Here is a 21,233-nt window from a genome sequence, read left to right on the forward strand (position 1 = left end):
TGAGAAGGTGAGTGACCATTTTTTCTTCGAGTGATTGCTCATATCGATTCCAATTAGGTGACTCCTAAGCCTTACCTAGACGGTGGGGTCAGAGTTATGGAATCGCAGATTGGAGCACTGCTCTACCAAAAGCTGCATCATCTCTGGCATCTATCCTCTGGGTCGGAGACAAGGTGGACTTGTTCACGTTGAGGAGGAGACCCAGTCTCTCAAATGTGGATGTGGCCAGACCAACCTGCGACTCCACCTGTTCTCTGGTGTGCCCCCTGAGCAGCCAATCATCAAAGTAAGGGTATACCTGCACCTTCCTCCTTTGGAGGAAGGCTGTTACCACTGACATGCACTTGGTGAACACTTGTGGTGCTGTCAACAGGCTGAAGGGAAGGACTGTGAACTGATAAGGTTTGTGATCGACCAAAACCATTAAGAAGCATCTGTGAGCAGGGTGAATCGCTGTGTGAAAGTACGTGTCTTTCACGTCAAGGGTGGTGAACCAGTTTCCCAGATCCGGAGAAGGGATAATTGTATTGACGGAAACCATGCGGAACTTCAACTTCACCATGAACCTGTTGAGTCCTCACAGGTCTAGAATGGGTCTGAGACCTCCTTTAGCTTTGGGGATTAGGAAGTAGCAGAAAGAGAACCCCTTGCCCCTAAGATCCTGAGGAGTCTCCTCCACCGCTCCTATGGCGAGGAGCACCTGCACCTCCTGGATTAGGAGTTGCTTGTGAGAAGGGTCCCTGAAGAGGGACGGGGAAGGGAGGGTAGGAGCAGAATTGAAGAGAATATCCCACTTCCACCATGCAAAGAACCCAGTGATCCGATGTTATTTGGGACCACACATGGTAGAAGTGAGATAGACTGTTCAAAAAACAAGAGGAAGGATCCAGTGTAGAGACAGGTGCACCTTCAAAATGTCTATTTTGAGCCCGATGAAGGCTTAGTCGGGCCCTGGCCCTGTCCGGATGGGGGATGGGAAGGCTTATACTTGCCATTCCTACCCCTGTGCCTGTAAAAATCCTGCCTCGGACAAGGAGGATACCAGCACTGTTGCTGTGGTTTGGGCTTAAACAGCTTCCATTGGGTTGCCAGGTACGCATACCCAAAGATTTCATTGTCGCCCTGGAGCCTTTGAGGCTATGCAGTCTGGAGTCAGTCTGTTCGGCAAATAGGCCCAGCCTGTCAACGGGTAGATCTTGCATAGTTTGCTGAACCTTGGGCAGGAGCCCCGAAGTTTGCAACCATGAACTATGCCGCACAGCTATCCCTGAGGACAAGGTGTGCGCTGCTGAGTCCACAGTGAGGCCTGCAAAGAGGTCCGCGCTACTACCTTGCCCTCCTCGACAGTTGCCCCAAACCAGCTCTCTAAACTTCAGCACAGAGTTCCAGGAGTTAAAACTGTACCTGCTCAGGATTGCCTGCTGGTTGGCAATCCTGAGTTGCAAGCCCCCACCGTGGAGTAAACTTTGCGTTCGAATAAATGGGGTGAGTTCTGAAGTGTGGGAACCACTCCTCCCTTGCTTCCAGTGCCGCTTCTGCACCGGTGAACGGGATCGGTGTTGGGCTGGTCCTACGTTCTTCGGTGTCGGGTGTTATGGTGCTGAAGGTCTCTACCGGAGTCCTTTCGCGGTGCTGCCACTGCCGCCGGGGCACTGCACACTGAGGAACTCGGCGCCGGATCCTGCCGCACCAGTGCAGGTTGTGGTCTAGTGCTACCTCCATAAGGAGCTGCTTCAATCTAAAGTCCTGCTCCTTCTTGGTTCGGGGGCAAAAGCCCTTACAAATCCTGCACTTTTCAGACTGATGTGCTTCCCCCAGACACTTTAACCAAGCGACATGAGGGTCGCCTGTTGGCTTGGGCTTGTTGCAGGACTTGAACCCCAGGGACTTAGGCATGTACGTCCCCCAAAGAGAACACACAGTCAGGGTGGAAGGTAACCCCCTCCCCCGCCCCCCAGTCCAACAGCTTACTAACTACTAACTAGAACTACAATAACTAAGAACTGATCTACTACAAAATACAAACAGTTTAAAAGAGAAGCTAAGGAAACGTGGAGAGCTTGCAAAGCAAGACGCTACAGTTCCAACAACCGTCACTGGCAGCAGCAAGGAACTGAGGCGGCACCCAGTCGACAGGGTCATACACTGAGCATACTGAAGGCGCCACTCCAGGGGGCTCCACAGCCAACCACATGGGTGCTACTTTGGGAAAAACTTTCCGACAATTGTGCACCTGGCGCATGCACACCTAATTGGAATCAATATGAGCAATCACGTGAAGAAGAATTCTCTATTAACGTCTAATTTATGCAGTAATTTATGCTAACTAGATCCAAACTTACTGAACAAAATAAAACTGCTAAAGGAAAACAGAAGCACACCAAAATATTCAAATGTATCTGGCAACTCACTTAAATTGGCTATTTCCAGGGCTCTTGATTATGCAGCAATTTCCCTCAGCAGTTGAAGAGGGAATGAGCACATGCCGTTCCAAAGTAAACTACCTTTACCAGGGATTATTTTAACCTTTTCATAATACATAGGGCAAAATTCCCAAGATACTTTCTAATGCTGCACATTGATTTATCATTCATCATACTTCACCCCAGTAGCTAACCCCTGCAAAATACTGCTTGCACTCTTATATTTCCTTCTTCCCAGGGCAAGTTTTGTGGCTTCTTGACCTAGGTTAATAAGTCTTTATTCACAATAGCAACTGAGATCATGAGGACTCCCTGAACTGAACTGGGGACCATAGTCTTGACATTTCAGATAACATGATGAATTGTTCAAATAACATTCTTCTAACCAGTTATATTTTCAAGTGAAGTCAATGAAACTTCCATGTAGTGTCTATACATTTTCTACAATTCCCTAATGAACAATTTCAGTTTTAACTGCTTTTGTCTTTTCGCAAGACAGGGTTTTATTGGGGGTGGGATAGTAAGGCAGAAATATACATGCACACAAAGGTGGGGCAGGAGATAGTATATAATCTATACATATGAAAGCTGAGCTATTCCACTTTTTTTTCCCCAGCCCTTCTCTTGATTCCAGGTCTGTTTGTGTGTCCCTCCCCTTGCCCCCTTAGTGCTCCACTCTATTCTCTTGCACACCTCTCCCTAATGAATCATTAAAGCAGTGGCAGCAGGACACTGCATCTCTGTACTTCCTCTCCTCCTCCTGCAGAGGAATAGCAGCATGGCACCAGCTGAACTGGTTGTTTCTTCCCACCTCCTGAAAGCTGTACTGATGCAAGCTGGTGTGGGGACGCACAGCCTCTGAGGCATGTACCTCTTGGGTGCTTAGGGGGGTCTGAGTTGAGGTCCTCATTTGGAACAGATTCTTCTCCAACCTGAGCTGCAGCATCAGTGAGGGAAGAACGAGTTCTACAGCCACCCCTGGCTAGCAACTAACATCTCAGTCTTTCAGAAATATGTAAGATTCTTCAATGAAAACGTGCACACAGCTGTTTGTGTAGACAGGGGTGCACTGGTGTTTTTAGTGTAAAATTATATACACTGTACACAAGATTTACATAAAACTCACATACACTGTTAAGTAAGAAAATCATGCATCTGTAACTTATATCAAAGACTCCAGCATGGGCAGCGGGTGAACACGGACTTGGTGAGGCTAGTCCCTGGCCGGCCCACCCCTTCTGTCCAGGGCCCTACCCCTCCCACTCCCCTTCCACCACCAGAGCCGTCCGCCTGAGCACCTGTCCCCCCAGCGCCGAGTGGGCGGGTGGGCAGGCAGCTGAGCACAGCCCCCAGCATGGTGGGCGAGCAGGCAGCATGACCCCCAGCCCCAGAGTGTCGGATGGCACGAACACCAGTACCAGCCACCCTGAGTCCTTGGCTGCAGGCCAGCCCCCAGTAGTGCCCAGGGCAAGGGCACCAGAGCCCTTCCAAAAGTGTGGGCGGAGCCCACGTGGAGGCAAAAGCAGCCCCCTGACTGTGTCCCAGGTCCCCCACCCAGGGCAGGTGGAGGAACCCAGGCTCCCCACAGCTGCTTGCGCAGCTCTCCCCGACACAGCTCCGGGGGGGCACCCCGCCCGCCTGTAGCAGGTCCGCGACTCCTCACAGCTGCCCGCATAGCTCCTACCGTAGCTGGGCTGCGGCTCCAAGGCCCGGCCTGCCCCTGCCCAGCTAGAGCCGGGTCAGGAAGAGCTGTGCAAGCAGCTGTGGGGAGCCGGCATGGAGTCACAGACCCTCCTCCTGTACCCCGGGCAGGTGGAGGGTCCACCATGGCTCCCCACAGCTGCCAGGTGAGGGCTGCCCAGACGGGCTCCGCACTCGCCTGGCCTGGCCGGGGCTTCAGGCACAAGAGGAGGGCAATGGGGCAGGGTCTGCCCTGGTGAAAAAGTGGACGGGTCAGGCCTGTCTACTTTCAAAAAGTGGGAGGGCTATGGCTCCCTGCCCCCCCACCCCCCCCGGTTCCGGCGCCATTGGCCCGGGGTCCCAGCTACATGGGAAGGAAGAGCTGCAGCAGAGCGCAGCGAGAAGCAGGAGGGGGACTGGGGGTGGGGCCATGCAGGCTATTTGAGTAGGCTTAGCCTTCCCCTGCCTTTGATACCTGCCACCTGTAGACTGCAGGTACCTAAATCTGCATGCAAAGCAACCTATCCTGAAAAATGATCCCTCACTCTCACAGATCTTGGGAGACAGACCAGTCCTCGCTTACAGACAACCCCCGAACCTGAAGCAAATACTCTCCAGCAACCACACACCACACAATAAAAACACTAACCCTGGAACCTATCCTTGCAACAAAGCCCAATGCCAACTCTGTCCACATATTTATTCAAGTAACACCATCATAGGACCTAATCACATTAGCCACGCCATTAGAACACTTCAATCTCTTTGGTCACTCGATTACAGACCTAAAAGTGGCAATTCTTCAACAAAAAGACTTCAAAAACAGACTCCAAGGAGAGACTGCTGAATTGGAATTAATTTGCAAACTGGATACAATTAACTTAGGCTTGAATAGAGACTGGGAGTGGATGGGTCATTACACAAAGTAAAACTATTTCCCCCTCCTCCCCCCACATTCCTCAGACGTTCTTGTCAACTGCTGGAAATGGCCCACCTTGATTATCACTACAAAAGGTCTTGCCCCTCCCCCCTGCCCACCCGCCCCCACCCGCTCTCCTGCTGGTAATAGCTCATCTTAAGTGATCACTGTCCTTACAGTGTGTATGGTTAACACCCATTGTTTCATGTTCTCTATGTATACAAATCTCCCCACTGTATTTTCCACTGAATGCATTTGATGAAGTGAGCTGTAGCTCACGAAAGTTTATGCTCAAATAAATTTGTTAGTCTCTAAGGTGCCACAAGTCCTCCTTTTCTTTTTACAAGTATTCCTGTTCTTTTTGCGGTTACAGACGAACACAGCTGCTACTCTGAAACCTGACATTATCATACTGTCTGCAGCAAGATCTTCACATCTCATTAACAACATGAGGAAGGCTCAATCACAGATACAATAGTCTATCAAGACTGCCAAATACATGAATTATAGGTGGTTAGGTTTGAAAGGTTTGCTTGCATAAAGATGTATCACCCACTTCTCAAAAATTGTAAAGATACAAGTCCTTCCACAGAAAAGTTTCCAATGAGATGCTCCCATACAGGGAATACATTAAAGGCAAATTCTTAAAATGATTTCCCTGTGTTGCATAGATAAATCTAGCAATTGTGCACCTAAGTGATCACACATTTTAATACTTTCAACAGGAGGTGCTTAAAGCCATCAAAACAATTGCATGCTTAAATCAGAGATAAAGAAAGAATAGTTGGGACTGGGAACATAATTGGTCAACCTGATGACCACGTATATTTAATATAACATGGGACAATAAATTAGTAGCTTTATTTTTCATATGTAAGTAATTACGATTTAACAGCACTTCATAATCATAGGACTGGAGGGGACCTCAAGAGGTCATTTAGTCCAGTCCCCTGCACTCATGGCAGGACTAAGTATTATCTAGAACAGTAGTTCTCAACCTGTTTATCATTATGGGCCACAGGTTAAGAACCACAGCACCCCACCCCAAACTCCCCTACACACCCCTATGCCCAAAGCCCCAGCCCGCCCACAGAGTTGGGCCAGGAACAGACCCAAGGTGCAGGGCAGCCCCTACCCTGACCCCTCCATGCGGCAGCCCCGACCCCGGACCCCGCCAGATGCCGCCTGGCAGCAGGGCGGCACAGCCCCGAGCCCAGACCCCGCTGTGCAGAGCACGGTGGCCTGGCAGCCCCGAGCGCAGACTCCGCTGTATGGGGCAGGACAGCCAGGGCCTGGACCCCACCACACCAGGTGGTGGGGAAGCCCACAGCCCCGACCCACAGGCCCAGCAGCCTTTAGCATACAGCAGCTGTGTACAACACAATTCATTCAGGACTTCAGCTGAGCCGCAACTGTGTGCTAACTGGGCCGCGGATTGAGTACCACTGATCTAGACCATCCCTGACAAGTGTTTGTCTAACCTGCTCTTTGTCTAGCCTCCCTAGGCAATTTATTCCAGTGCTTAATCACCCTAACAGTTAGGAAGTTTTTCCTAATGTCCAACCTAAACCGCCCTTGCTGCAATTTAAACCCATTTCTTCTTGTCCTAAGCTCAGTGGTTAAGGAGAACAATTTTTCTCCCTCCTCCTTGTAACAATCTGATGTACCTGAAAACTGTTATGTCCCCCTCAGTCTTCTTTTCTCCAGACTAAACAAACCCAATGTTTTTAATGTTTAATTCCCTTGAATTACTAATCTATTAATTTTTAAGTCTTGTTAGCGAGTTTCTTTTGTATGACATTTAAACAAAATGTAAGAGACAGACAAAAAGATGACAAAATAAGAAGAAAACAAAATAGAGTTAATTAGTTCATTTTTTGTTACAAAGGCCATTGTTTGGGGTACCTGTTTACATAGGGCCTTATTCAACACCCACTGATGTCAATGGAAAGATTCTCTGACTTCAGTGTGTACTGGATGAGATCAATAGTACGAATGAAGGCATAAATACAAGGGAAATGTATGTAAATGACAAACAATTGGTTGTCAGTAACAGGGAGCACAAAAACTTTGCCATAGATTTTTTTTTTTAATCTGTACTTTACAGTCACTTCGCTCGGGTAGGCACAAGATGGTACTTGCAAAAGTTATTTTTGATTATAAAAGATGTTTACTTTTATGAGGAGGTGCAGCTGCATGTTACCACCTGCTCACACTACACTGTTTGCTAATGTAGCCCTACAATGACTGCTCATGAAAATTTACGATATACCAACGAGCATACCAAAGATAATTTGTATGAATTTGGCATACAATTTAAGCCTTGCATTTTCCCTCTGCCGCACTTAGTTTCAATCCTTTCTCACTTTCCATCTTGGCCAAAATATTTTGAGACAAGCACAACTTGTGCTAAATGACAACAAGGGGAGGACAGGATAATAGCCTACAAATGTATGAAGGCTGTAAATACTAAGGAAGATGATGAGTTATTTAGGGTGGTACAAAGGGACGTAAGTAGGAGTAATGGAAAATAAATTACAAAGAGAAATTTTATATAGAATACCAGAAAAAATGCTTTGAAAATAAAGTCTTTGGTATTTGACTACGACAATCTCCCAGAGAATAGTGGAAACCCGATTATTTGGGGTATTTAAAACTAGAATTAACAAAATTCTAGAAAATATGTTACAAGTGAAAATCCTGCCTTGGCAGAGAAATGTACTGGCTGACCTACCAGATCTTCTCCATTTCCAGCATCTGTTGGGTAGCTATGATACAACACAATTCACTCAGGACTTCAATGCTCGTGAGTTCTGTAATAAACTCGTCTTTATGGTTTAGAACAGCATGATCAGCATTCACAAAATATAGTATCCCCTTCCTTTTACAAATTATAAGCATTTCACTAAAATATACAAACAGGGTATACACAAAGCCTCATTGTGGGTGAATTCATGTTTTCATTTAGTACGCAGGAGCATGTACTTCATTGCTACTGATAAGATATTCAACAAGGAGAATCTGGATTTTCTAAGAAACTTTTAAGATAATTAAAATAGCCAGATCCAAAGCAAAAGAATCAGCCTTGGGCAGGATTCTATGATTAATACCTTGTATAATAAAAAAATCAACAAGATAGAAGCAACTGTAAACACTCAAAAAGAAACCCAACTGAAATGTCTCTCCTGATTAAAGTATTTTTAGAGACAATACAATCTAATGCATCGCTTCTACTGAGCATTATACTGCCTCTTAACTGCATTAATGCAGTAACCTAGTGTGCTCTCTTTGTGATGCAAATTCACTCAAATACTGTGCTTTCCATAAAAAATTCACACATATATTGCATTGACAATTGCAGATTGGGGAATAACCCTAAATGTCCTTCAATATCTAAGCATTGCATTTAAGTCTGGTCTATACTATCAGTTTCTGGGGAGTCTTCTACTGCTGCTGCATCAGTGAGAGATTTCCTCAAATAGCTGAAACAGACACAATCATAAGTTGACATATCACATGCAAAAGCCAAGTAAAAGATCTTTAAGGGGACCTACACCAGAGATTTTTGGAGAAGGAAGGTAATTGGGGTGAGGAGGATGGGAGATATCCTTCCCTCGAAGCTAGAGATTTACATATGGCCCCTGCAACCCAAAAGAATCAGCTTTGAGAAGGACTAAAGGCTACAACCAAAACAATAACCCACTGTAACACCTAAATTTAATCTTTTATTCATTCTGGGTATACTACATAAAGGAAATTTGAATCCCTGTCACAATGGAGTTGGGATTTTCCAGAGGGATTTTTTTTTTAAACTAAACATACCAAAATCCAGTTGATCACTTGTAAAAATTAAATGAATCTGGCAGCCCCAAAGACCATAGACCTCTATTTTTTTTTACAGAACCGGTAGAACACAGGGGCAGTCACAGACCAAGCTGCCATATATTTCTTTGCCCAATAACCTCAAGCCCGACTTGGAGGAACATATCTGGGAGTGACAGATTAGTTCCATCTGTAAATTCATTCAGTCCTTGGACCCTCCATTAAAATTGCCAATGACAGTGCCAATTGAGGTTTTCATTATACGGACATGTTCACTGGGAACTGGACTGAAACCACAGACTTGTTTTTCAGAGGTCATTGAACAACCATCAGACAGCAACAATTTTCAGCTACTACTGACCTCTGTTAGATCTGAACCACTGATTTTGAGGTGAAGTGATGCATATCCCAATAGTGTGAGCCATCTATTCCTCCCACCATTAATTTTAATTAAACAATCAATTTTTTCTACATCATTTAGCTTGTGCATAATATGGGAAAATAAATTATACTCATCCGCTGCAGTTCTGTGACATGAGCAGTAAAATGGTATGAGGTTGATTTTGTGTGGTCCTTCAGTCTAGCTGTGGAGTAGGATAGCATCATCTATCTTGAATAACTCACATAAACTGTTATAAGAGCTAAATTAAGACACAGTCCATTTAGTTGGATCTACTCATTGAATCTGCTGACTGAACAGATTCAAAGACAGATAAGCTTTATGGAACAGAAAATGTACTGTAATATAGAAAAAAATGAGATTCTCACCAAATATGTTCAGATCTGAGATTCATGAAGGGGAAAAAAACACTCCATAGAGTTTCAGCTTACATATAAAAAGGCAAACACACCTCCTTGAATCATTGGTTGTGTGTAGTAGCCTTCTGTAACTCATGCAAAATAGAAATTTTCAATTGTTCAATTCAGCTAATGCTGTCCATTCGAGTGCCATTCTATAAAAAGGTTTCAGGGATCAGAGAAAACGGAATGGAACATGCCAAACAAGGTATTAACAAAAATGCATATCAAGGGGGGAAAAGCATACGCTATATTGTATGCCAAGTATTTTGAACATTTGCAACTTTACAAACCACTGAAGAATGAATTAAATATAATAGACTGATTCTTGACTAAGAGCAAAAGGAGACAGCTTCCTTGTTTGACTCCAATACAGTATTTCCTGAAAAATGTTGCGTCTCTTTTGAACTAAAAAAAAGTTACCTAGAACACGGGTATTTAAGATTTTCATTTCCAATTATACTTATAAAGAAAAAATCCACTTGTTACACATTGCTAATTGGAAGTATCAAATAAAACAACATAATGACTGCAATGTTTGAAATATCCATATCAGCTATCATATCAAGGTAAATCTGTTTTACTACGTTTAAGGGATATAAATCCTGAACCTTCCTGAGCAACTTCTGGTACTGGCCAGTGTCAAATACAAAATATTTGACCAGTTGAACCACTGGTCTGATCAAGATTGCAAATTCCTATGTCTCTACACTCTTCCTATAACATTTACATTTCATAGAATTCCTATGTCAACAACCATGCAAGTAACTGGAAATTAAACAGTGAAACCACAACAGTTTGCATAAGTCTGACATTTCTATTTTAAATTTCGGCTTACATTAATCTTGTACTTACTGTGGTCTCGATCCTTAGGGGATATACACTCTTGTATAGACTCTGTTATCCCAAGGCTGGCAGCAGTAGGGAGTGGGCCAAGCAGAGATTCTAGTGCAGGTGGCCATACAGGAGTTTCATTTCCATTTTTGCATTCTCTCCCTTCATTTTTCTTTAATCTATCTTTATCGAGAAGTTCATTACAAAAGTCCTTGTTTAAATGATTAGCAGCTGCTTCCAGTTCTTCATCTTCTGCCTCCTCCTCTCCAAATACGCTAGCAGTATTATCTTCTATAGATTCTGTAATGGGGGGAGAGGGGGGGAAATCAAATAACTTCATACCATCTGTTACTAAACTAAGTACATGAAGAGCAGCTCACTTAAAAAAATAAAAACCATTAGAGAACAATCTGCAGAAGAACAGAGAGTATTTCAGTACATTGTATGAATATACGGAATTTCCAGATGTGCTTTAAAATCATTGCTTTAGCTTTTAAAATATGTCTCTTCTGAAAATAGTAAGTTAAAATTGCTTCTATTGTGCAATAATACTGCAAGTAAGTAGTTCTAGTAATAAGAGCTAAATACTTGTCATGATAATTAAGGCTAATATTCAACCTATAAACAGTACTGTGAAAACCTTCTGTGTGGGAATACAGAGGCACAAAGGTACATGCCCACTGGTTTGGGGTAAATTTCATGTTAACCTGAAGTACCAACACCACCCCTGTTAAATAGAGTAATTTGTCACAGCCATTCATGCCATTACAATAGTTCTATTTTTTAAAATGTATACAATTTTGGTGAATTCCAGTACTACTCAAGTTGATGTCTGATATTTGAAGCATGGTATTTTGTGGGCTGGCAATATGCATTCCAATCCTCAGAGAACTCCAGTCTAAGTCAAGACTTAAATGTTTTGTTGCACCCAACATTTCACTGCATAATGTATGTAACTGCATATATATATAACTACACAACAAAGAAATGGAGCAGTATATAGCATAATAAAAGATCCTACAAAATAACGTGAGTAGGATTTGACCCCCATTGCTACTTTTAAAATATTCATCGTCTTTTATATACTTACCATCTTTAGTCAAATTTGCTAATACTCCTTTTGCCTTTGGCCTACTATTTTCTAATTCATTCTCTATTTCATCTTGGTAAATTGATATTTCACCTGTGGCAATTAAAAAAAATAAAGTTCAGAAACCATTCATGTTATTTGGTGTAGCCAAGTGATACAGTGTATTGAATGGGACTTGTACCTTCAACATCTTCAAGCTTTTTTGACAGCGCTTTCTCAAGCTGAAAAGAAAAAATGAGTAACAGAATGAAATATGAATATGCTACGATTAAATCATTTTAATATCTGTTCCTCTATTAAGAGACTTAAATACACATGGTACTATAGAAAGATGGTAATGTACATTTCTTCCATAAAGCGTTCGTAATCTAGGACAGACCAGACAGACAAAAGACAAGTATCAAAATATTGTTTGAAATAAAGTACTGATTAAACCTATATCTCAACCTGACAGAGAGGAACTTTCACACTGTCTCACCTAAAATGAGGCGCCGACTCTCCCCTCTATCCAAGCACAGCTCAGACATAGTGGAGAATAGCAGCTGCAGTTGCAGCTCCCTGATTCTTGGCCACCCACCCCCAGGAGAAGTTGCAGAAGCTGGGTGCCTACTCTAACTTCCATCACCATCGTAAAGTCCATAATGGAGTTAATGCTAGCAGACGATCAGCTATAGGGGAGCTCAGTTGCATTGGAAGAGATTTCCCTTACACAAGGGGAATTCTCCTAGGGGAAATCCGTGGCCATAAGCAGCTCAAAGTGAACATGGTGGACCAAAAAAATCCAGCCTCCGAGAAACATCCTAATGTTAACAGTCATTCTTGTATTTCTCAGACTAGTATTTCAGATACCTGTGTTTAAACAGGGACTCTCCTCCTCCTCACAGTCCAGCTTGTTTCTCGTACGAAAATACTTCCGAATTCTAACATTGTGGTCCAGAATATCGCATCTTAAAACAGGATGCAGTCATGTTTTGTACAAACTGTATTTTAACACTAAATATAGTATTTTATACAAACTGATTCTGCGGTTAAGTAATAATCCTGTGTTTGTAACAGTACATTAATTTCACTCCAACAGACTAAGTCACAAATTCAACATTAGGCAAAAAGATGTGCTAAGAAGAAGCAAGCCTCCATTTCAACAAACTCAATTCTGTGTGAACCTGAAGCAACTTCATTGTCTACACTCATGTAAGTGAAGAGAATTTGACCCTCTCTTTGTTTATTGCAAATTACCTGGATACATGTATGTGCTCTCTGATGGTGCCAAAAAATACTAAAATATTTTATAATAGAGGACAAAACCCATTTTGGGTGATTCTCAGAGGTACACAACATCCACAGCATAAATGGGAGTTGTAAGTACTCAACAACTTTGAAGAATGTAGTGTTCAGATTATAAATGTATTTCATTCAAACGTTACAAATTAAAAATAAATGAAAATCAAAAAAACCGAGTAATTGCAAAACTTTGGAGCACTAGCTTTCAACTGTCAACCTTACTGACACTATCTGTCAACTGTACTCTAGCATCTCCATATATAACTGATATTTTTAAAAATCATCTAGAACACACACATAACATACTCCTCTATGTAACTATACTAATAAAACCAATCTGGTGCATGTGATTATTAATTGGCTATTTCTCAAAAAGCCATGCTCTATTTCATGGCAACGTTTATCTGCTGACAGACTTTTAGTGGGACCTCCTCTTGGTCTCCACATGTGAGTAAACACATCCCTCCCCTGAACAGGCACACTATTTCAATGCTAACAATAGTGTACACAAGTAACAGAATCTGCACACACAAAGCCCACATGGCTGCAGAAGTTAGAAACTACCACCACTACATGAACAAGCTATGGCAGGAAACCCCCACCCACAGATGTGCGCGGGCAAGAATGTAAGTGAAGACTGAGGTCTAAAAATATGACCCACAATGTCTAACCAGGCTTTTGTGTAAAATCTCCAGAGGACATCATAACATTACCAATATTAAGGATGTTCACTTTCAGTAGCAAATAACTTGAAACGACATTTAGGACGGTTACAGAATATTTTCATATAAAATACTTGTCAAGCCAGTATTCCTCAAATGAACTAAGCCACACACAAAACCAGTCTTTCAAGTACTGCATGTTGTATCATGAAACAAATTCTATGCAATCTGACTAGTGTTAACACCAGTATTTATTTTTGTATAACAAGAAGTTAGACAAAATTTTAAGTAACGCCTCATTTCCTAACCAAGGGTGTCGCTAGCAAGAACAACATTTGCACCATTTTTTGGTCCAATTAACAAACAAGTACTTTTCCAGCTGTGACCTTTGCTAAGTAGGGTAGAAGAGTGAATGTAGCACATATGAGAGGAGCAAAAATCAGGCAGCTCCTCAAGGTTCACATGCAACAAAATCAGCTTAGCTGGTCGAATGAGAGGCCCCAATTTTGTAAGGAAAAAGAATCTTGACACTAGTATGAGGTGGCGAGCATAGTGGAAAGACTCATGCAGAGCAGGTAGGCAGGACGCAACTACAAAAAAGTAGTTAAGAGAGAACCATGCTCAGAATGGAGATCTGGCACCCATGCCAACGTCGTCTTCCCAGTGGGGATGAAGACTGGTCATGGGGTACTGAACCCTGAATCCACAATATAAAAATTAGGTGCTCAGCAGTAAATGCCTTGCAAAAATAAGTAGTTTTACTAAAGACAGAAGTACAGCTGTTGCCATGATATTTAATCACCAACTTCCCCGGATTTGCACTGAGCTAAGCAGTGACTTTGCCCTTTCCCCTGTTCTTGCAGTGGTTGGCTAAGACTGCAGATATGGTTTGAGCCCTCAACAGGAGACTTTTATGGCTACTATTGACAGGAATCTGGATGAGTCTGATTCTCTGGAGGAGTTAGTGAAAATGGTGTGGAAGAAATCTTACCGCACCTTTTAATATGTGGCTGGTTTTAATGTCAGGTTTCAGAGTAGCAGCTGTGTTAGTATTAGAGACTAAACAATTTGTTTGAGCATAAGCTTTCACGTTCTCTGTATGTGTGTATAAGTTCCATTCTATGCATCCGATGAAGAGAGCTGTAGCCCACGAAAGCTTATGCTCAAATAAATGAGTTAGCCACACATTAAAACCAACAGGAGTACTTGTGGCACCTTAGAGACTATCTCCCAGCCAGTACAGAAAAAAATATAAGTTTGTTTGTGGATGCCACCACCTATGCCTCCCACCCTCCCCATGAGAATATGGTGGTAGAAGCAGGAATAGCTAAGGTTAAATTGGTCAGTCATGGCATGGCAAACTATCAAGTCCAAAGATGAAAACAGAGACAGAACCACAAGCAGCTCCAAATACAAAGTATTGATAGAATTCACCTCCTGTATCTTTAATTTTCTTTGACCAGCAGTAAATGAAGGAGGATCGCACTCCTCTTCCAAGTCAATCTTCATAAATTCATCTATAGTTAGCTGACTCGTTGGTGTATCTTCAAATTCTGTAAGCCTAACATATATACATAAAATTAAAATACACAATATTTTATTGTGGTATCTTTTAGAACATTCTTTTTTAAACAAGCAGTTTTACAAAAGTTGACAAACTGCTAAATTAAAGATTAAGCGTGTCATCCCAAGAGACTGTGGCTCAAACAAATAAATAGATCATAAAATAAATAAATAAAATAATAAAAAAAAATAATACCACCCAGCTCTTATACAGCACTTTTCAAAGGAGATAAATATAATTATCCCCATTCTACAGATAATAAAACTGAGGCACAGGAAGGTGAAATAACTTGCCCCAAGTTACCCAGCAGATCAGTGGCAGAACTGGGACTAGAACCCAGGTCTACCGAGTCCCAATCCAGTGCCCTATCCACTAGGCTACACAAAAATCAAAATGATTTTGATGGTCTCATCTGTTCCTAAATAAATATTCATATACATGACAAAACTGCCTTTTGATTAGATACAGTATGTAAGAAACAGTAAGTTTTTGTCAAGGAGAGATTCTGGACCTAAGTTCCCTCTAAGCTCTGTGGCTGCGTAGCAGGCTATCAAGGGCCATGCAGGTGGGGAGAGGCGCCTCTCCCCCAGCTCCAGCGGGGAGAGGCACCTCTTCCCTGGCCCCGGACTGCTGCGGCAAGAGAGGGCTGGGAAGAATCCTCTCTCCCTGCCGCAGCTTTGAGACAGTCTGCACACCAAGCCCCATATCTATTGCCCCACCCCAGAGCCTGCATCCCCCACACCCCAACCCTCTGTCCCAGCTCTGAGCACCCTCCCACACCCTGAACCCTTCATCCCCAGCCCCACCCCAGAGCCTTCAGCCCTAGCTAGAGCCCTTACCCCCCCATGCCCTAACCCTCAGCCCTGAGCCCCCTCTCACACCCCGAACCCCTCATCCCCAGCCCCACCCCAGAGCCTGCACTCTCAGACAGAGCCCTCATCCCCCCACACCCAAACCCTCTTTCCCAGCCCTGAGCCCCCTGCCACACCCCAAACCCCTCATCCCCGGCCCCATGCCAGAGCCCGCACCCCCAGACAGAGCCCTCATGCACCCCGCACCCTAACCCTGAGCCCCCTCCCACACTCCAAACCCCTCGGCCCCACCCCCACCATATATCACCTCCATATTGATGCACATAACAAAATTCATTCTGCACATGAACGTAAAAAATTAGAGGGACTATTGCTCTGGACTGGAACAGCACAATCACTCTAGGTGATAAACTGGAAAAACCACATGGAGAAATAAATGCCTACTTTCTGGCTGACTTAAATCAGGGTTATTAATCCTAATAAAAATTCACCAAATTTCCAAACTAAAATATGTATTTATCATTATAGCACAGGAATAAGCTTAAAATTATTCTTAGTATATTAACATTACTGTTAATTTACACAAAGCAGGTCTACAAATAATATAATTTCAACAGTTTTGAAACAACCCATCTTCCCAAACAGAAGACAATGGACTGCAATGGAGAAAAGGGGTCATTTGTTCATTGAATAAATGACACACATGAATACTTGTAAATATATACAGTAAATAGTAATAATATAATTAGCACTTGTTCAGTGGTTCCATTTTAAAAGTTACTATGTTAAGAATACAGAATCTCTCTGAAATCTTTCAAAAGAAAAGAAATTACGTAGGACAAATTTGTTGCATTTTCATCCACCAGTCTCAACATTTGGTGGTTAAGTACTACTCTACTTTCTGCAGATGGAGAAAATGAGACAGAGCAGTAAAGTGTAGAGCTGGAGGAATGATTTTGGGGAGGCCAAAAATGCCCTTTTCACAAGACTGAAATTCTCCATTGGAAAATTTCAAATTTGGCCAAAGAAATTTGATGTTCCTTTAGGAAACATTTACTTTGGGAACGCAAAATGATAGCTCCCCAGCTGATAACCAGGAAGGCTCTTGTCAGTTTCATTTTCTCCCACTCACAAGTGCCTTCCACATGGGCAGCCAGGAAGCCAAAAAATATTGTTTCAGTTCTCCTGAAATAGAATTTTTCAGAATTTGTTCAAAGAAAAATGTCCAGCTTTTCATTTTTTGTCCTGAACTGGGATGAACATTCTTCCAAAACCTGAAAATGTTTCACGGGATGGTAATTCCATTTTTCCAGACAGCTCTAGCTAAGCGGTTTGCCAAAGGACACAGAGCACTAGACCACAATGCCTCTATGCATTATTCTTATTTATATTACTTGTAGCCCCCATAACCCCATAGTTCTAGGCACTGTACAAAGAACATGAGACAGTCCCTGTGCCAAAGAGCTAACAATCTAAGTAGGAAAGAGGCAAAGGGTGGTAAAAAGAAAGTATTATTACCCCCATTTGACAGATGGGAACTGAGGCACAGAGAGATTAAATGCCTTGCCCAAGGCCACAGATAGGCAGCACAGAAACGGATCCCATACCTCCCAAGTCTTAGTCCAGTGCCTTAACCACAAGATCAGCCATCCTCTTGTAGTTAACACTTATACATGACCCTTTCTATCACAGCCTGAACAGTGTTCATAAATTCATATACTAAATACTTATTATATTAGTGTCCAGATGCCACAATCAGGACCAGACCCCACTGAACAAAGTACTGTGCAAAACACAAATACACCTGGTTCCTGCCCCAAATTCGGTTGCTACCTGAGGCCCAATCTTGCAAGCAGTTCCACATGGGTGCACCCTGCACCTGTATGGAACTTGCAGCATCAGGTCTTCAGAGAATGTGTAGTGAGAGAGAGAGGGAGATATTATATATCACACACTTGCATGTGCACATACTTATTTATATATAGCTAAAAAGTAGTGTAACTACTTTCCTTAACTACCTGCTTGAAATATCTCACCATTATACATTGTTTAAATTATGTACAAGATATCAGCCTTTCACCAAATTGGTCAGTGTTTGAGATAAGCCATCAAGTTCACAAATTGCTAAACACTGTAGTCCATACTGCAAAACACGTGACAACATTAGTTTTGCAGTTAAGAAATACTGATGCAACCTTAACTGTTGCATGTTAAATTTCAAGGGTGTATGAAATTGTCATAATAAAATTTACTTCCTAGATGAAATTCTACATAAAACTATATCTCACTTTCATTTTGTTTTCACTTTTCATCTAAAGAAAAATTAGATCAGAGTGGCCAGTTTTAAGCTATGTGTAAAGGGAAAATAAGTAGATGTACAAATTAAGATATTATTTGTCTTGACACCAAGTCAAAAAAGGCATTAAAAACTGAAATTTGGCAGACAACTATTTTCTATTTGTAGCAGAAGCAGTAGCAACCACTAGAGTTAAGGCTGAAATGCAACTTCCAATAAAACACACCCCCCCCGCCCCGCCTTTTTTTTTTTAAATGGTTTAGGACAAACCATCTCAAAACAAATTCCTTTGGGGCCAAAATTGTCCAGAGTTTGGTCTGTGCCAACAGGCATCCCCCACATATACTTTTATCCCCCCAGAAAAGATACAGTAAAATCTGTTCCACTGTTTTTGTTCAATCCACATATGTACAAAAATATACTTTCCCTCTGTGTTCAGTTCAGAAATGTTGCACACAGCTCAACAACAGCGGAATTTTATTGAGACTTGGTTTGGTTTGTGGATCTTACTGGAGTATAAAAAACAAGGCAAGTCTGAAGGAAACCAAGGCAGCCAACACGCAGCTATGGGCACTGAAATTTTTTCACCTATGCACACCTTCCACAGGGGATTTCTTAGCCCTACCTACAGCTAGGAAGGATGGGGATGCCCAAGTGCTGCTCACTTAGCAATTCAGTTTTTCTGTTACTCACTGAAAACCAAATTTTCAAGGGCTTTCAAAGTACAGACTACAAACACTTTTGAGAGTTCCAGGAAATGCAAGATCTGAGAGGGATAGAATGTACAAGGTAGGAAAGGCCATGAGACTCCTCCCACCTATTCCCCAAAGAGGAGGGGGGTTCAGTTGAAGCTGCCATCAAGGACTGAAGAGGGCCAGAAACATTTTTTTAGACATTTCCAGTACTAATACACGACCAACTGACTGACTGCCTATACATACACAAAAGCCTGACTCCAATTCTGGGGAGCGAACAGCGTGGAAGAAAGGCACATTGGAGTAGCAATGGTGGAGCTTTGGAAAGAAGAACAAAGCGTTGTGGTTCTGGAGGGAAATTTTAAAGATGCATACACAGGATATGTACTTTTAACATTTTATTTTATGTTGTCTATTACAACTTGTCTTTTTAAAATGTTTTAAAGGGTATTTTAGTGCATAACAAACAAAAAGAGAAAGAGTTACATAGGAATCAGATTTCAGAGTAACAGCAGTGTTAGTCTGTATTCGCAAAAAGAAAAGGAGTACTTGGGGCACCTTAGAGACTAGCCAATTTATTTGAGCATAAGCTTTCGTGAGCTACAGCTCACTTCATCGGATGCAAATCAGAGTTCAGAATATTATATCAGATACCAAAGGAAAACTGCATTGTAAGTTACGTGGTATACAGAGATGCTTAATTACTATTTGTATTATCTCTTTTTACAAAGAAATATTTAACACAGTAATTCAAAATTCTAAATAATATTTTTTCACATCCATATAATATTAATTGTAAGTTGAAATATCATTACTAACATTTTGAGCAACAGATTGACTTGAGAGGCTATCTGTAGAATCTGAAGAGTTAGTCAACTGATTTGCCTTTTAGTAAAGTCTCAGAATATTAATATATGTGCCCCATCATTTATTGTCTGAGCTTCCTTCAGAATTGTTGACCCATAGTATTGTATTCAGTAGCATGAGGCAGGTTCAGACTTCAAGTTGGCACAGAGGTGATACAATAGATTGGGTAGACATGATTACAAGGTGTTTGCTAAATAAATCAGTCTATTTTTACATTATCATCCTTTTTTTAAATGCACACACAATATATGCATCGATATCATTCATACACCCCACTTTGTAGAGGCACTGAATACAGATATCAGAGAAATGGTTACACACTTTACACGCTACTACTTATGTAATAAACTAATATACTATATTTTATTATTATTAAAGACAATGGTCTAATATTTCACAGGCTTGAGACTATGATGATCATATATTTTTTAAAATATATATTTGTGAATATATCATTAGTAAGTATTAAAAAATTAGCACCTTGAAAAGCCTGTACATGTGCTTATACGTATAAGCTCTAACACTTATGTAGTTGTTAATCGTAAACTTTAAAGCCCTGCAAACAGTTACACTGGTGCTTAACTTAATACACGTGGTAATCCCATTGACGTCCCAAATTATCCTTTGGATTCTTGGAATTTCAATGTAAAAATCCCAACAAACTTTTTTTTTTAAAAAAAGGAATTTGTTACTTCAAGAACTGAAATGTTTCGAGCACTTTATAAAACACTAGTAGCTGAAAGCCATGCTACCGCAAAAGTGTATTTCATAAAATCAGAGTGTCTCAGAACTTAAAAATTAGACAGACTGCAAACCCCAGCGATGACTGAACCTGGTGACATTCTAAACAGAAAGAGCTCTCAGCCATGCTTGCAGCTGTTTCCATCACTTCACGCTGACTCAACAGACATTCTAGACTTCAGACTGACAATCCTGGAATCTTATTACATTGATTGCATTGTTAATATTGGAAATTAAAATACACTTATGAAATTTAATGGTTGCCCTTTGAATACGCTATATGATTTCCATGAAAAGAATAGAAATACAGCCTAACCTTACATTAAGGGAGCTACTCAGATGCAGAAAGTCAAGCACTTAGGGAACTGTTTGCAGCATCAGGGCCAAGACAGTATTCATAAATTGTAATTATTGTACAGAAGATATCAAAGACAGTAAACAAGTAGTGTTGTACGGCTGGTGGCGTAAGGAAGCATCTAGGTATATCTCGCTAAAATAATTTCCCTGGCATTACAAAGGCTTTGGGCATCAGTGCACCTTGATTCCGTCTGTTCTCTGCCTATGGCACACCATAGTTTAGGGCATGTTTACACAGCAGCGAGGAACATGGTTCGCACCGTGGGTAGACAGACACCTGCTAGTTCTGCTCAAGTTAGTGTGCTCCACGCAGCAGGATGGCCACAGCAGCACAGGCAGCAGTTGGAGCTGGCCACCCAAGTACAAACCCACCTGACCCACTCATAGGCGCC

At 42.0% G+C, this 21,233-nt stretch overlaps 2 protein-coding genes across 8 annotated transcripts in view; both read right to left on the reverse strand.

Moving 5' to 3' along the window:
* Positions 1-21,233, reverse strand: part of BRF1 (BRF1 general transcription factor IIIB subunit) — a 230,619-nt gene that overhangs the window by 92,518 nt on the left and 116,868 nt on the right. For all 7 annotated transcript variants that reach the window (XR_013346443.1, XM_077819492.1, XM_077819489.1 and 4 more), the window contains 4 exons: positions 14,944-15,070; positions 11,748-11,787; positions 11,567-11,659; positions 10,498-10,776 (listed from right to left, as the gene is read on the reverse strand). Coding sequence is in view for 6 of the 7 variants with exons in the window: in XM_077819492.1 (XP_077675618.1) it covers positions 10,498-10,776; positions 11,567-11,659; positions 11,748-11,787; positions 14,944-15,070 (539 nt within the window). In the remaining variant the exon portion in view is untranslated. The remainder of the gene's footprint in view (positions 1-10,497; positions 10,777-11,566; positions 11,660-11,747; positions 11,788-14,943; positions 15,071-21,233) is intronic.
* Positions 1-21,233, reverse strand: part of ZBTB1 (zinc finger and BTB domain containing 1) — a 300,777-nt gene that overhangs the window by 45,259 nt on the left and 234,285 nt on the right. The window lies entirely within an intron of this gene.

Source organism: Eretmochelys imbricata, chromosome 6 (assembly GCF_965152235.1).
Source record: "Eretmochelys imbricata isolate rEreImb1 chromosome 6, rEreImb1.hap1, whole genome shotgun sequence".
Lineage (NCBI taxonomy): Eukaryota > Metazoa > Chordata > Testudines > Cheloniidae > Eretmochelys > Eretmochelys imbricata.